Source organism: Ochlerotatus camptorhynchus, unplaced genomic scaffold (genome assembly GCF_037179485.1).
Source record: "Ochlerotatus camptorhynchus isolate MF236.1 unplaced genomic scaffold, CSIRO-AGI_Acam_v1.1 ptg000403l, whole genome shotgun sequence".
Lineage (NCBI taxonomy): Eukaryota > Metazoa > Arthropoda > Insecta > Diptera > Culicidae > Ochlerotatus > Ochlerotatus camptorhynchus.
Genome location: NW_027040889.1, coordinates 414,500 through 432,752, shown reverse-complemented (window position 1 = coordinate 432,752; position 18,253 = coordinate 414,500). Strand labels below are relative to the sequence as shown.

General features: G+C 41.1%; 1 protein-coding gene across 3 annotated transcripts in view; it reads right to left on the bottom strand.

Moving 5' to 3' along the window:
• Ccn overlaps positions 1-18,253 on the bottom strand; it is a 356,072-nt gene that overhangs the window by 49,889 nt on the left and 287,930 nt on the right. For all 3 annotated transcript variants that reach the window (XM_065233519.1, XM_065233521.1, XM_065233520.1), the window contains exons 5-6: positions 11,899-11,978; positions 8,414-8,558 (exon numbers count right to left, since the gene is read on the bottom strand). In XM_065233519.1, coding sequence (XP_065089591.1) covers positions 8,414-8,558; positions 11,899-11,978 — 225 coding nt within the window. The remainder of the gene's footprint in view (positions 1-8,413; positions 8,559-11,898; positions 11,979-18,253) is intronic.

Sequence of the window (18,253 nt, the reverse complement as noted above, 5' to 3'; positions counted from 1 at the left end):
TTTCATCGTTCGTAGTGCTGGTGTGAAATGCCGATACACTTTGTCTGAATTCTGGTCAACAGTTTTGATCGACTCGCTTGCAGGCTTCGTACCGCTTTGAATAGGCTTGTTGTTAGCACTAACCGAAGCTCGGCGACGTTTTGGAGTATTTCGAACGGAGTTAAGCCGATCGGATCGGGGCCAAGACAATATCGAAGTAGATGACAGCTACGAATCAACTTTGGCTGCAAGGGCAAACACTGCCGAGTTCAACTTTTCAATATCGGCCTTCTTTGAGTCGACAGCTTCAGGCAGGGTTACTTCCACTCACTTGCTATAAAAAAAATGTTTTTCGGAATTATGAAATCATGAAATAGTATAATGCTAATTAGTGCTTGTAAGTTACAACAAGAGGTCATGAAGTATATGTTTGACACATAAAATCTGTCAATATTACTTTCGGTGCGTCACAATCAGCGATTTTACGACTCGTAAGCGCTCACTCTGAGTGAACGCTCACGAATCATAAGATCGCTGATTGTGACGCTCTGAAAGTGGAATTGACAGGTTTTATCAATCAAACACATACTTTACACCCTCTTCTTGTTACTTACAAGTACAACATATCATTATAACACCTAATGATTGCATAGTTCCGAAAAATATTTTTTTATAGCAAGTGAGTGGAAGCAACCCTGGCTTCAGGTATCTTCGAGCCCTGCACTTTGTCACGATTCATGATGTTGTGGAAATGCCCGACAGTGAACAGCTCAGCACAGTTATTGCACATCCAAAAAAACGCTGGTCGAGAAGGTCCATCTAAATTTCACCACGTCAAAAAATGCGTTCCGAATCAGAAACGGTCTTCTGGCACTTTTTGCAAGCCATATTCGAAAAAATTGTGGTGATGTAAATGCCACAGTAGCGGAAGGTTGGGCTATTAACATATAGATGGCGCTTCGATCGAGAAATTGAGCGTGCGGGTGTGGTAGTGAGTAAGATTGCCCTAGTAGAAAATAACTATAAAAAGTGCTTATTTGCTTATTAGGGTGATTAAATACGGCACGGGACGGCACAAATAGTCTTCAACATAACAATCCTTCACGATAATAGCACTAGGTATCGCATCGAAACAAAAATAAGTTTTCCCTAGAAAAACATTAATTTTAATAATTATTTTACATTAAAAAAAATAGATATTATTCGTCAAATCGATCATTAAGCTTAGCAGTGATTTCTTTTATGATTATCGCATTTTAAATATTCGCTCATAAGTAAATATAGCGGAGATTTGCTAAAGAAGTAAATTTAGCTGAAATCGACTTCCCTTGGGTCTTTAGCATCACTTGAATGGTTCATCTAATGTCGTATACTTTTGGAGATTTACTTGTCATAGATTTGGCTTTTATTCATAATGATAGGTACACGACGTTAGGCATACGGACGTTAGGCATACGGACGTTTGGCATAATGTGCGATAGGCATAATGTACGATAGGCATAATGGACGTTAGGCATACGGACGATAGGCATAATCTACCCGATGAATTCCAGAAGGATGATAATGGGGCCCGCCTACTGATTGCTGACATCTGTGACAATAATGAAAGAGTCTTAATTATTAGGACTCATGAAATCTTGCGACGTCTTAAACAGACAAAGTATTTGGTTGCAGATGGTACGTTTGCCACAGTTCCTTGTTTGTTTCGGTAACTCGTCACGTTTATGGAAGTATTGCTCCCTCAAATCAGCAGACGGTTTCGCTAGTTTTCATTCTGATGACAACAAAAACATAATCGTTGTATCGGAAAGTATGGGAGTAAATCCTGGAAGCAGCAGGTATGTTTTTTGTTATTGAACAAAAAACCACAGAATTCACCATTCTTCATTTCATGAGCTGTTATTTGGCATCAGCAATTTTTTGTGTGTTATTTAATGAAAAATCACACAATTCACAATTCTTTATTTTATGAGTTGTTCTTTGAGGAAACCCTTTTCTTCTTTGACATTTCCGGAGAACTTCGAGATTAGGGCGTAATTGCTTTTGTAAGCAAACACCTCATTTGACGATTTCTCGCGAATTAAAGCTCAATCTCAAAAACAAACAACACAAATAGGTAGATGAATGGTTCCTCTATCATTTGGTATAGTTTGTTCACGAGATTTTTCTTTTATTCACGAGAAATCAGCGATTGACATGTTTGTTTACAAAAGCAACTACGCCCAAACCTCAAAGTTCTCCGGATTTGCAATATGAAATATAATGGATTTCATTGTTTGCCATGCTCGAAACAGGTTTCTAGAGTTGCACAGCAGCAAGGTATTTTATGCCTAATATCCATTATGCCTAATGACTTTATGCCTAACTTCCATTATGAATAACGTCTGTATGCCTAACGTATTTATGCCTAATGGGGTTAAGTAAACTGAGTAATTGGGGATATGATACACTTGAGAACCTAATGGTTTTATGGTTGCTTTTATAATGAAATAACACGGGGACGAGCCCAGCGTAGTGGTTAGCATCCGTACCTCTTACGCCTAACTCACGAGTTCAAATCTCACCCCCGGATAAGTCACAAATGACCCAAGAGCGTTAAAGTTAATATAATTAAAAAAAAGAGTTAAATAACCTGTTAATAGAGTATTTTATGAAGATACTAATAAACAATTTTTAATGAAGTTTATGATTGAATTCCAGACCAGTTTTATGGAGGGATTGAGAGCTGCTTTAAATTTATTTTTAAAACAAAGCAGTTTTTGACTTTCTCACCAGACTTTAAAAGGTTTTTAATACAGCTAAAAGCTGAATTACTAAACAGGAATGTTCTACAATTGGAAATGCTGCATTACGACAATTAATATCTCATGGCATGTCTCATAAATTTACACGATCCATAATGTAAACCTGTATGCTTTATGACGCACCATTTGTGTGCATCATAGTAACAGAAATTTTCACTACTTTTTCGAATTGTTTGGGTAAACAGATGATAATTTCGATTATTTACAATATTTCGGCAGTGAGAACAAAAGAAACAGACGTGCACGAATTAAGAAAGCTCCAAGGTCAAGTCTTGGTTCAAGGTTCATAACAGAAAAATTTTCCCTACCTTCATGATACCGTTTCCAAATTTAAAAAAAAAGTAGAATGGTCTGTGCCTAGGGGCACGAACGGAAGCTTGACGCAGGACCGCTAGTGGACGGAACAAATGTGAACATTTAGTTTTTTTTACTTGATCAATCATCAATTATCTTAACTCTTTCCGTTTTTTATTTGTAAGCGTATCAAATTTGTAGTATTTATTTCAAAGAGAAAGTTGTTGAAGAGAATCCAAGGGACTGTCAACTTGAGTATTTTCGATTCATCTACCCGACTATAAAAGGTGTGTTTTGATTTTTTTTTTGTTATTTATGAATTTTTAAGTTTTGTGCATTTTGGTATTAAAGTGTATTCAATTCAACCCCCACAGGATTTCCTTCTGAATTATATGAATGGGGCAGGGCGGAAAGTATCGTTTGTGCAGAATATGTAAAAAGGAGGGACTTCGAGAGATTGAACTCGTGAGAGCTAATTTTCTCACAAATTTGATTTTATTGGCTTTCTGGGGACTGAACATACACCCACAGCGAATTATTCCCACTTCTCTCAAATTCTATATGGATTTTTAACACTTCCTACCAGCGTGTTCTGGAAAATGGTCAGACGATGAATAATCTCACCAAAACATTCGGGCCTACAATTCCACACCTTCTATAAAGACCAGGTTGAGCCTTGATAGCTAGCTGCTTGCGGGAACTGATGACCTTGAAAAATGTCCAAATAATAGTCTTAACAAATTTATGGTGGTCCTGAAAAGGACCGTTTTGTAGTGATGGTTGAGTAATGCTGAGCTGAGCACGACGAGCTACTGATTCCGATCCTAGCCTAGCGGTGGGACTTCTTCCTCCTTCTCTATGGTTGATGAGCTCTGCAGCTCGCTGCTTGCAGGCAGCCTTTCGTTGTTGTTGTTGTTGTTCTTGAAAGCACTACTGCTGCTGCTGCTGGACTGGACACCACCACTTACGGTGTTTGAATGAGCACCATTCAGTGGGACCGCATCGAATTCGATTTTTTATTATGTGTTAGGGAATGCGCTGTTTTCAGACATTCGGTGATAATTTTGATCACCATTGCAACAGTTGGACATTTGGTATTTTTCAATAGTGACCTATTGAAAATTTACTAAGTGTTCATTTTAGCAGATTGGTAGATAAATTTCCAATCGTTTGGCTTGTTTAGAATTAAAATCTATCTGCTATTGGTCGAAACCTGACCTCTTTTCGTAATGCTGTACATTTTGGTTTTTTGAAATTGCGTGGATTCTATAGATCCTGTGGAGATCTATCTAACCCTGATGTATGTGTTGGTAGAGGGAAAAATGTAAACTTTGCGGGAGATGATGTCTTAAACGAAAGAAACGAATCGTGTGGAATGAAAGCCGAGGAAAAACTAATTGCACCAATATATTCAGGCCTACAATTCCACACCTTCTATAGACAGGTTGAGCCTTGATAGCTAGCTGCTTGCGGGAACTGATGACCTTGACCAATGTTCAAATAATACTCTTCAACAAATTTTTGGTGGCCCTGAAAAGGACCGTTTTGTAGTGATGGTGGAGTAATTCTGAGCTGGGTGTTCAACACGGATGAGGATGTTGAGCTGTATGTCGTTTGGAGCGAGGGTGACACGCTAGGAATAGATGAGCGAGCCTACTTTTTTCGATCCATAGCATAGCGGTGCAGCTTCTTCCTCTTTTGATGGTTGCTTATGTGGGCTCTGCAGCTCGCTGCTTGCAGGCAGCCTTTCGTTGTTACTGGAGAACAATTTTCAACGCCACACGCCGAAAGCACTGCTACTGCTGCTACTAATTTCGACGACCGAACACCACCACACAGTGATGTGGTCATTGGGAGCGAGCGGTTCTGAGTTTGGCGATGAGCTTGAGCTTGCTTGAGCTTGAGCTTGAGCTTGATTGACCGCCCACGGTTGCTACTCTGTTATTGCCAGATCAGCTGTAATTACACAGAGAACCAATAGACGATGCTTGGGACTAGCAATCATCCTCAATGTGTAAAAACTGGTGATCTTAAATTAGGCAATACCAGCGCCGGCCGCGCCCGAACACAGGTCAAGAAAGGAATGGGAAGGATTGTGTTGACATGACACTCGCTTTGATGGAAGCCGAGAACACCTCTGCACTTCCACGAGGAATCACTGGGATGTTGGATAAGAGGGTTGGGTTTGCAGCAGGGTTCGTTCTGGTAAACGATAAGCTGAATTGACGTCCCAACGATCATACAACGCGAAGGAGCCTGGGACCAAACCCACGGTCCTCCGCTCAGTAAGCAAGAACGTCCGCCACTAGGCAGACGAGCACCTTTTCAATCACCGAGTTGCTGCCACTACCATGTAGTCGTATTAACAAACAAAACGATTGACGAATCTTGAACGTGGACAGGCCTGAGACTAGACTCATGATGTTCTGCTCAGTAAGCAAAAACGGTTGCTCTAAGGCCACCGAGCCCCTCACATCACACAACACCGTTGCTCAAATTTCCGCATCCATTCAAACCCGGAACCAACGACAACAACGAGTTTCGCAAAATACACGATACACAAGCGATTCTACCATAAATCTCCCTGATATGTAAGGACCTGGAACCGCGTTTTCCTGCTCAGCAAGCAGGACACTGTAACCGACGATCTCTCAAATCCGAAAACCAAAAACTACGAAAAAGCACTCAGGCCTTCATTAAGCTCCACTTTCACGCGACGTTCAATGTTTCAATCTGCTCTTTACGTATTGTTCAGGCTATAAATAGGCCCTCCTCAAAAGTTACGCGAGAAATACGCACAATCGTCGCCTATACCTCGCAAAACTGGTTCCAAACGACAACAAAGGCATAAGCAACGATGGATTGTTGAACTTTGCTGGCTGGTGTAGTGCTGCTGAAAAAAGATAAGTCTATTATTTTGGTTAGTGATCGTTTGGATTTGGGTCACCCCACGTTGTGTTTAGGTTAGTATAAATAAATAATACTATTTAGTCATATAAATCACCACAGCTCATTATCTTCAGCGTTATCTGGATCTTTAGTTGCCTCTGTGATACACTTACTTGCGGCATACTATTTTGGGAGTGTATATGAGCGTGTACCATGTACGGTAGCTCATCTCTCATCGTGATGGTGGGACATAGTAGACAAATTAGAGAGAAAACAAGGAGGTATTAGTATTAGTTATATGTAAACAAACAAAACAAAAGAAGAGAAGCAGACAAATAAAAAAGGGATGAAGTAGATAACAAATAAAAGAAACGTAGGCAGATTATTAGAAAAGGCATTATCCGAGACTCGGCAATCAAATGTCACTCCCGCCGAGATCTCAGCGAAACCCCCTCCCCGCCGAGACCCACACAGCCGAGCCCGGTAGAAAAAAATAAGTGTGTAGATAGACTAGTAGGAAAATAAATAAAACCACTTTATGACTCAAAGTGCAATGAATGAGCGCCAGTTTCGGGATCACTTCAGTGTTAGAGTCACGTTAGTTTTGATCCGTAATCAGCCCTGCCGACCCCTCCAACACTAGTTGCAGGCAGTGGTTGTTAGACAATGCGGCACTGCAACTACTACTATTTCAGAGGTATGATTCGTCAAGTTTATACAACTCAATGCCTCAATTGAGCCAAACCGTCCATCTTACAATTACAAAAGCAAACCGAAACCCACAATTATATGCAAATGCAAAATGAAACTTGACACATCACCGTCAATCCCCCCATTACAGGGCAGGGCCTGACGATTTGAATCTAATTTAATTTTGATCAGTGAACGGGCACCACATGGTACATCCTCTCAACATGAACCCATCATTTCCAGCCCATCTGAACCACTCAATAAATGGAAGCCCCAGCATGGGTCACGCTCCCCCCAAGCGGGCCCTCCGCATCCCGTCTCTGTCCCATCTCAAACACAAAATGCCAATGGTATGAATGTATCTATATATATTGGTCAGGCTTCAGAATCGTCCAGTGGGCAGTGCGCTCTACACTCCAAGTTACCTTTCCTCAAATTTACCGCAAATTTGATATTTTACCCATTGAGCGTTGATTAGTCACAATGAAACACTGTGACAGAAGTTGAGGTTACTAGTGTATTAAACAATCTAGGTCCTATTCAGGACTATATCTGAAAAATCCAAATCTGGCCAACGCCCACCCTAAACCCAAACCTGCTCTAATCCACCTGAAATGACCAACGTATGGAAGACCCTGACTACCCAGCCATGCAACAGTCCCATTCCGTGCCTTACGGCAACTTGACGATTCTATTGCGCTCATCTTCCTGCACCACCCAGGGGAGACCCGGTCCTGTACCCAATGCTCAACTTATCTCCCCTCCACTCAGCTACTCGCAATTTCTCGTGATATAGTGGGCGGAATACTATTATATGAGACAACTCAATGCAGACGTCTTTCCAAATTTGGCAGATCGACAGGTAATCGGTGAGTCACCACGACAGTTGCTATTCAACAACTCGACAACGTCCCATCGTCAACGCCTGCTATGAGAATTTCCCATTGCAGACGCCAACGAAATGACGTCATCGAGCCATCGATCAACTATCCTGGCTATCGCCTGGCACCTTATAGCACGATGCTAGGAGGCGAACCGGAAGAATCGATGAGCTACCTCCCCCCGAGCGGTTCTGAGTTTGGCGATGAGTGTGCAAAATATTACGCAATTCCATCCTCCCTATTCGCACGCGCCTGAGGATCGGAGGCGAATGCCACTTCGACTTGTGTCGTCTACTTACTACTCTCTGACGACTGTGCTGGGGAAGCAGCATATGCATGTAGGTAATTGGTGGATTTGTTAGTTAATTCGACGCTTTTGGACAATGCTGGACATTTACCAGTTTTTCAGTAGTTTCTTTTGAAAATCAACATTCGGAAGCATTGTTATCGATGCGTAGCCATATTTCTCATCGATTGGTGATAACATTATTGAAACTGGGCCAGGGGCAGCTGAGTTATTAACGTTCAAAATCTTTCTTAATTTGTTACTTGTTCCATTTTCGGTTTTCACAAAGTGTACCCCCATATAGAAATCAAAGACGTAGTCCTACGTCAAAACAACACAGAATCAGATTTCCTTAGCATGATAGACCGCATTAGGAACGATTAAATCTTTATCCCTGAAGATGACCCCAATTAGGATCAAAACGTCGGACTGAAGTACGCTTGGGATTCAAATAAAATTGCGGACCCAGATGCTGAAATCTGATTGTAAATATTCAACTTCACAACGACTAATTCCCGAAGGACTTCTGTTCGACGAAACATTCTACCTTATATCTTACATAACAAACACACATCTTAACCAACACTTACCATCGGTGGTGGGCTGCTCACAAAGCCACACCCGGCAACAGTGATCCGGAAGTTCCACCAGTCTCGCTCCGACGCAAATGGCCGTATCGTTCGGTGGTGGCAAATTTTCGTGTGGACAAAGGGTCGAACATGCATGCCTTCCATTCTGAAAAGGGTTTGACATTATAGAAATCGAAAAAAAAAAATTAAAATGGAACTGCAAAAACCGTTTTTCATGAATAAAGTCGCACTCAAATGGTGGAAACCCCCTTTTAATAGAAAACAAAACAAAAAATTGAAAGCGGTAAAAAAGATATTCGGAACTGTCGCAGCGCAATTTATGGCGTAATATTTTAATCAAATTCATTAGAAGCTCTAGCGGCTGGCAGCGAGACAGCTATCCCTTTCACACCCGTCGAGTACGGTATCATGATTGTGCGTAAATATTGGACCGGTAATTAACAAAGTTGAAATTTAATCGTCTACTCGCTCAACAAACCCACATCCTGGATCGCGATTTCCCTCCACCCATCCAAGGTTGATGGAAACACTGTTGATGTTTCAGCTAAACCACCACGACACGACTTGGTCGAGGAATCCACAGTCCCGTATTTACAGCCTAATGGTTGTTGGAGCCGCCTCACGTTGAGCGGAGGTAATTACTTATGGTGGAAAAGTTTTTCCCTTGACCCACCACCACCCCAACCTTTCCCTCACTGACACATGGACGCGACCGCTAAGCATCGAACGACAAGATACAAACAAACGAGACAGACACTAATCCTCTGCGCTGCGGTAGAGGGGGATTATAAACTCTGACCGAAGTAGGTCATTCATCAATTAATGTGCCTGTCGAAGTGGTCCACACCCCAGGACCTGGAATGCCAGTCTCCATCGTTACTGGTGAGTCAATGTGCCTTATAAGCGTAAGGTGAGCGAAAAGGGTCATCAAAGAGATGCAGAAATATTCAATATTCATGCAAAGTACACATCCTATTTGCAAGGAAATCGTTCCGAAACGGACAGGCAGAGCTTGTGGGCGGTGACACCTGGATCCCAGTGGGGGAATTTCCACTTGGAAGGAAGAGATTGATTATCGGATCGTTTCGATTCCTCTACATTCAGCACCATATGACAGACGATGGGGATTATCGAGCAGGCAGGGAAAGTGATAAATGATTTATATGGTTTCGATTGATGTAGATTGAAGGCTAGCTAGTAGTTAGTAGTGAGATAATGCTTTTATTTGTTACGAGGACGAATTGGGAATTTCTGAGAAATTCTTACATTCAAGTTAAAATACTGTTCATTATTTCTCGATTACTTTTTCGAAGGGACGTATTAGTTTTATCTGATTTTGTAAACAATGCATTTGATCGTCAATTTGGCGTAACTGATAGATCGCCACCATACACTAACACTACCATCAGATAAGGGAAATTGTCCCCTGCCTGATAGTGGTGTTAGAATGCGTGGGCGAACTACCAGCTACGCCAAACTGACGATCAAATGCATTGTTTACAAAATCAGATACAGCAGATTTAAGGGCACAGGATGGGTGGGGTGTGACTACTTAGCTCAAATTTTAGGAACACAGCACTGTTTAGCGCAAATGTATAATCGATTTGCGATTTTCGAGCTATTATGCATAGTGTACCCAATGTAAATCTTAGGTTTGATCCAAATTGTAACAATTTTTGAATTTTGACAAGCAAATGAATCGTTTTATTTTTTTCTATACAAATTTTAAAGATCTCCTACAAATACAGATCAGAACAAATTCATTTAAATTTGGCACAGCTATTGAGGACTGTCATACAGATCAACAGAACTTTTCAATCTTGACCCACTTGTTTTAGTAAAATTTACTATATACTGAATCAAAATCCAAACATCTCAAATGTATCAAAATATACTTTTGGGATATCGTGAAAAACTAAAGTCTATTTGATTTAAATTTTGAATAACTGATGACACTTATTGAACACTGCGAGTTTTGTAGAAAATTCTGTCTGAAAATCATGTTTATTTTTTTTTTCATGTGATATTTATTTTTCAGTACTCTAAAAATAATAACTTTGATCTGGAAAAGATAGGATTGATCAGTACCAATTGAGGGAAAATGGTAAAGGAATTCTTTTGAACGATTGTTCCAATTATAACACTAAAAAAAATGAATTTCAGGCAAATTTTATAAAATTTCTATATCTTAGTTGACTGAAGCTGTACAGGTTTAATTTTTTGGGTAACTTTACATAAAATTCTATGCTCTACAACTTTGCCCAAGACAGCAAACCTCTATCTTTCTAAATTAAAAAAAAATTGTATCGCTGTGACATCTTTGAGGCCAAAACATGAACTATTTTTATCCACCAAATTGTAGTCCAAATTGATTCAAGAAACTTCTCTTGATGCGTCGTTTTTTCCTGCTAGATTTTATTCCTGGTCCACTGTACAATGGGGTGAATTGTCAACAACAGAATGTATTTTTCCCGGGTGTGCCCCAACCAGCTCAAATCCCATATCCTACGTTAATTGCCGATTCCTATAGCACGGTCCCTACTAACCGTGCTATAAGAATCCTGACTGTATTTTGCTCTCACTTCCATCATGCAGCGTTTAGCCCTTAGGTCAATTTCGGACCGATGGCTTCGAAAAACTTGTCTTCAAATTAATCCTAGTAAGACAAATTAGCACCATTAGCAAAGCGTGGGTGATTGATCTTCGAAAAGGAAAAGTAAACATTTAAATATCTTAAGTTGTCGATGTAATTAATCTTCTCGTTTCGAGAAACCAAACCCATCTGTTAAACCGCTTTAGATGGAAGGATTTGCCCACAACTCAGGATCGGCATGCAAGGGAATATCGAAACTAATTTATGTCTTAACGCTTCACTAAAGTCTTAAACTCTGGCAGCCAATATTGTTTCCCGTAGACTGGCATTCAAGCCAGAAAGGATATATTAAACCGTCTAGGTTAGTCTCCTCTCCGCCTGGAATCTAATCGTGCTGCAGAGCGATGGAAGTAATAATTAGTTCAAATATTTACACACACTTCCGCTCGACTGGATGTTTGTTTGACATTCGAGAGCTCGTTTCAAATCCGGTCGACAATTGATCCGAGTAGTTAAGAGATTTTCCCGTCAATATGCGTCTTTTCACCGTGATGGAACTCGAAGCTAATAGGCCGAAAATTGGCTTCCCCCTTCCAATTGAGGCAATCTGGAAATTTTCCACAGACTTGGCAATTCCTTTTTTTTTTCTTTTTGCACGTCAACGTCATATGCCAGAAATCATAAAAGTCAGCAAATCGGAAAATCAAACCCAGGAGCGGGGAAAAAATGCTTCCACTTCGACGGAAGATCACTCGTACCGGAGGCACCACGAAAATTTAAGCAAGCAAAATGAAAATTAGGTACTCCGAAAGTAAAAAAAAAAACACCATTCGTGAGAATGGAAGAATAGAACCAATAACGGCGGGGACGGGTGTAATGGAAATTCAATTACCTGACAAACGCATTGTGTTCGGCAATCCAATTTGAATGTTTCACCGTGGAAGTATGTCGTATTTCCTACCGTACAGCTACCTGCGAAAGAGTAGAGAAAAATCCGGAAAACGGGTAAATGAAGAGGAAATAGAGAAAGAGTGGTCGATCGTGACACACCGAATGTAGGTACAGACGAAAAGGTCCTGAATGAAATCGGAATGAGTGTATTGAGTGAAGTGTATTGAGAGTGGCATGAATTCTAACGAAAGGATAAAAAATGCTGTCGTCTGTAGTCCTACACATGGAAATTTTCCCTCCCTTGGATACGGGTGGATGAGGATTGTGACAAGGTTCGGAGAAGGGATGTGCTGGCGAACCACATTCTCAGTCGTGTAGTGTAGTCGGTACCTACATGGCATTCTGCGTGGAAAGTGACGAGAAGCAAGGTTCAGCAGAAGTGTAGTCAATTGAAACGGCATTTTAGAATGTCTTACTACAACGGTGCGATGTGATACGGTTCGATTGAACGTTTTGAACATGAGGAATGGTTTGACAATGGACTTTATTTTATTTCACTTCATCTGTCAGAGAAAGCAGACACAGGTACGGTGATGGGAAGTGACGATGGCGACATTGCTGTAAGACTTACTGGTTTATTAGGATTATAATAACGAATAAATATGTATTAGTTCAATTCAGTGGTTTAAAATAAAATGTAAAATTACCACTTTGATTTTTCCCCCTTCACCTCGGCCTTTTTATTCCTGAGATTGGCAGCAAAAATGACGTATGATTGCTGAGATTAAGTGAAATATTATTCGAACACAAAAATAAAAGTTCTAATTTTCTCCGGGCTGACCCCTAGACTTGTGCCTTAATGCGAGAAAACCTCCTCTGAAAGTTTAAGCTCATTTGGTTGTAAGATGTGCTTTTAGTTTGTATTTTATATGGAGAATTAAGATTAAATACATGAAAAAAATACACTGATTCCTTGAATTGATTCAGATTTCCAAAACTTGAAGTTCAAAAAATAAGCAGCAACTTTGCTCAAGACTGCATCATGCATCCCTCTTCTCGTCTTTATGATGGAAAAGACGACGCCTTTTACGAGGAAACCAGTCCATGGGAGATTGCACATCTAGAGGCAAGTGCTGTGCAGTTTTTAACTGAAACCTAGATTAGAGAGTCTACCGGTAGTGACACCACTCTTCAACGAGTGTTGGATTCATTGTAAACTGGAGATTGGACTAAGGAATTACAAAAGTTCAAAGTAATTTCAAATGATTTGCATGGTAAAGATGGAATGCTTGTAAAGAGTTGGTGTACGGTTATTCCCAGCGAGCTTAGAGAGCAAACACTAGCAATAGCACATGCACGGCATCCTTTAACAGCCAAATTGGTGGCCTGGACTGGCAGCAGATGCTGAACGCTGGGTAAAATCTTGTGTACATTGTGCTGTAAACGGAAAACCGGAGAGCCATACTTCCAATGCACGTTTGCACCGAAAGCGGTTTGGGAGACCACAGCGATGGACTTTAACGGTCCTTACATGAAGTTTGGCAGGATATCCATCTTAGTAATTATTGGCCTGAGATCTCGCCATGCAATCGCTCGACCTGTGAAGTCTACTGCTTTCGAATACGCTAAGAAAGTCTTGAATGACGTGTTTGAACGGTTGATTGAGCATAATCATAAGACATCAGTGACTTAAATCATTAATAATTTTTGCTCCTTACATTTGATCGATCGTCAACAAAGTTGTAGCCGAGGGGGGGGGGGGCGACTCTATCTACGATGAAGGAAAAATTGTTTTTGCTGTGGTTAGCTGTGCGCACGCTGAGTAGATAGTAAGAAGATTTATGACGATTCTGAAGATTTCTTGCAAAAAGATGATGCACGATGCAAGTAGATGCGAGAAATTAAAGCAGATTATTCGAAGATTGATTAGCTAGTGTGAGATTTGTTAAGCACCTAAAATTGAGATTTAGATTTGTCGTCCCCCTCGGCTGTAGCTGAGAAAATTTTCAACAAGCTCAACTATCATTTTCTAAAGTAGAGTGAACTGGTAAATTTTGAGGTAGATATGAACCGAAATTATGGTTTCTCCATAGTAATTCCCATATTAACTTCAAATGGTTTCTGCCAAGTCAGTTTTTAACTACATGAGTTCAAATTTTGCGAGGCTAATCGGGGCCCAATTTGGAACCGTTTGATCACTGTGGAGCGATAATTTCAAATTTTGCATCAGTCTAGCCTCCCTTCAACGGTGAAGAATATAAACAATATTGTTCAGATCGTGGCATTCAGACTATCTTTTTAACACCGTTCTTCCCTGAGCAAAATTGGCGGGCGGAAAGTTTTATGAAGGTAGTAAATAAAGCGATGTCTACAGCAGTTTCAAGTGGAATCAGTTATGCTGAGGAGCTTCATAATGCAGCTAATGCATACAACGCCGGAATTCATTCGGTTACAAAGGCTTCGCTGCCGGCGCCGGTGGTGTAGTGGTAAGCGTGACTGCTTTCTAACACCCCGATGGGTCTGGGTTCAATCCCATTCCTGAAGTCGAACATATAAAAGAAGAGCTCGAATTGGCTCGTGTTGTGTATAATTCCGGCGCCGTGTTTCCAAAAACAGAAAGTCGTCTCTCGAGGCATACATATTTAGCTGAGACAGCAGTGTTGGACAGTCCTTGTCACCCGTAAGCAGCTTTCCAGCGAACATAGTTTGAACGACCGTCCGTCTCACCTCTAATGGTTCGATTCCCAGGAGACGGCAACGCGTTGTGTTACGCCAGTTGAGGAAACGAAGAGCAGATCTCACAAACTTGCGTCGAACGAATTCAATTCTAGTGATCCAGATAGCATGGAAAGGGCACCAAACAACTAAACTTGACACCAATAAGGATCGTACAAGCGAGCAGTAGAGTGACCTGAGACATAGCGGAAATTTTGAAATTAAAGCCCAATTGTTGATTAGCTCTGGAGATGATGGCATTGTAGTGGATTCTGAAAGTGAGTCTGCAGTTCAAGGTAACGCCGAGATCCTTTATGTGCCCTACACGAGCAAGACAGCGTCCGTAGAGAACATAGTCAAACATGGTTGGTTCGATTTTTCGGTGATAGGAAAGAATGTTACATTTTTCCATGCTTAGACACATCAAATTTTTTGAGCACCAGTCAGCAAAAATATCAACATATTCTGGAGATCCCAACAGTCCGAGTGACTTTTAATAATTTTTGAAGATTTTCTTATCTTCTACATAGAAAACGCGGCATCCTGATGGTATCAGAAAGGCGACGTCGTTTAAAAAGATCGAAAACAGTAGTGGTCCAAGTTACTGCCTTGTGGAACTCCCGAGTTGTTTGAGAAAAAATACGATTCTCCCGTACATAGCGATTCATCAAATAAGATCGGAACCAATCCACAGCCGTTGACGAGAAGTCAAGTATCTCCAGTTTGGCAAGCAAGATATTATGGTCCACCGTGTCAAATGCAGCTTTTAGATCCATATACGCAGCATCGACTTGCCATCCTGAATGCATGCATCGCAAACAGTTAGAAGTTAACTGCACCAGGTTCGTGGACACGAAGCGCTTCGGGTAAAAGCCCTGTTGTTCTATATCGATATAATTTTTGCAGCACGCGAACAGAGCATCATTTATGATAATCTCGAACAGTTTTGAGCAGGCACACAGGGAGATTTTTTTTATTAATTAATTTATTTGTACAGGCTCAATCGAATAAACTTTACAGAGCCAAGTTATCATTTGCGTTATTCATAATTGATGTCTTAAATCTAGATTTAAAGGAACTGAACCGATTACTCGCGGTCATCTAGAGGTTAGTAGAGATTTACAGTTTTATTGATGCGGAGAGGGAGGAGGAGGTTTGAGTTATGATTTACTATACAAATATTTAATTATTCCTAAAACATGAACTTATTCCTATTCAATTTGGTATCCACAGTGTAATTATACAATTATTACAGAAACAAACCTTAAAAAAAACCACACGAACAAAACAAAAACTAAACACAAGGTTAGTCAAACTTACAATCTAAGGTTAATATTCTTAAAGAAAACATATATAAGTTTCATAAACACCAGATCGCGTCTACCCAAAATATCTCGAACTGGAACATTAGGTTGTCTACCTCGAGCCCGAAGGGAATCGTACAGTTCGGATCTGACTCCGCGATGCTCAGCACAAGACCAAATAATGTGATCTGCGTCCTGGTAACCTTGTCCACATTCACAGAGATTGCTGTCCCTCAGCCCAACACGGAACAAGTGAGCGTTTAACGAGTAGTGATTGGACATGAGGCGAGACATCATACGAATGAAGTCTCGACCCACATCCAACCCCTTGAACCAAGGACTCTTTGAAACCTTAGGGATGATCGAATATAGCCATCGTCCCAAACTTCCTTCGCTCCATTTATTCTGCCAGCTGACGAGTGACTGTTGACGATAAATGAAGAAAAATTCATCGTAGGCGATTTGTCGATCGTAAATATCGCCTTCCATGGCGCCCACATTAGCAAGTGAGTCAGCCATCTCATTGCCCGGAATCGAGCAATGAGATGGGACCCATGCAAAGGTTATGGCAAAAGATCTTAAAGATAAAGCACTTAAAAGCTCTCGTATTTTCATGAGAAAATACGAGGAGTGCTTTACCGGCCTCATAGAGCGAATAGCCTCGACAGAACTGAGACTATCCTTAAAAATAAAATAGTGATCTGGTGGAAGTGAGGCGATCGTTTTTAGCGTATAGTAAATAGCCGCCAGCTCAGCAATATACACGGAACAGGGAGCTTGAAGCATTCGAGAGGCGCTATGAAATTCGTTATAAATACCAAAACCAGCGGACGCCTCTATTAATGATCCATCTGTAAAGAACGATCTTGCGGAATCAACTTGGCCAAACTTTGCAAGCATAAATTGACGGAACAATCATGGAACGATGATGTTCTGGGATCCCACGAATCTCCCGCGTCATAGATAAATCAAAAGTAACTGAATTGCCGAAGTCGGAGAAGCATACACGATGAGGATTATGCTGTGAAGGGCTGACATCCAGTGTTATGTACACGTAGTACAATGACATAAAACGAGTTTGAGGGTTCAGCTCAGGAAGCTTTTCAAAGTTTTCGATTACCAGTGAGTTCATAACTTCGCAACGGGTGAGGAGGGGCAATTCCGAAAACCGATCCGATAGTGGAAACATGCCCGCCAACACTTCTAGACTCATCGTATGAGTCGAGTGCATGTATCCTAACGCGATACGAAGGCAACGATACTAGATACGTTCCAGTTTGATGATGTAAGTTTTAGCCGCCGACTGGAAACAAAAACTACCGTATTCTAAAACCGATAAAATCGTTGTCCGGTACAACGTTAGGAGATCTTGCGGATGGGCTCCCCACCACGTTCCGGTAATTGTTCGGAGAAAATTGATCCTTTGTTGGCATTTCCGCTTCAGATACTCAATGTGGGATCTCCAGGTGCATTTTGAATCGAACCAGACCCCAAGATATTTGAAGGACATAGAATGAGTGATCGGTTTACCCAAAAGTTGAAGCTTTGGTTGTGCTGGGCTATGCTTCCTAGAAAAAACGACCAACTCAGTTTTCTCCGTGGAGAATTCGATACCTAGCTGAATAGCCCAAGTAGACAAATTGTCTAAGGTATCCTGTAAGGGTCCTTGCAGGTCGACCCCTTTGGGCCCTGTCATAGACACTACGCCGTCATCTGCAAGTTGTCTCAACGTGCAGTTGTCACTTAGACAATTGTCAATTTCTCTGACGTAGAAATTATACAAAGGGGGCTTAAACATGAGCCCTGGGAGAGACCCATGTAACTAAATCGAGAAGCTGTAGAGTTTCTATGAGAAAAGATCGTATGTTTCTCTGACAGCAAATTGTACAAAAAGTTATTTATTAATGGAGAAAGGCCACAAGCGTGGAGTTTGTCTGAAAGGACTTCAACCGATACTGAATCAAAAGCCCCCTTGATATCCAAGAATACAGAAGCCATTTGCTAATTTTTAGCAAAAGCCAACTGAATTTCTGTGGAAAGCAACGCGAGACAGTCGTTCGTTCCCTTGCCCCTACGGAAACCAAATTGAGTATCTCAACCCATTTGTCCAAGCGAAAAAGGATCATTTTCTCCAACAATTTTCGAATGCACGATAACATCGCAATGGGACGATACGAGTTATGATCTGAAGCGGGTTTTCCAGGCTTTTTAATGGCTATAACTCTTACTTGCCTCCAATCATCCGGAACAATATTGAGCTCCAGGAACTGGCAAAACAAGTTCAACATGTGCCTCTTAGCGACGTCTGCGAGGTTCTTCGACAAGTTGAACTTGATT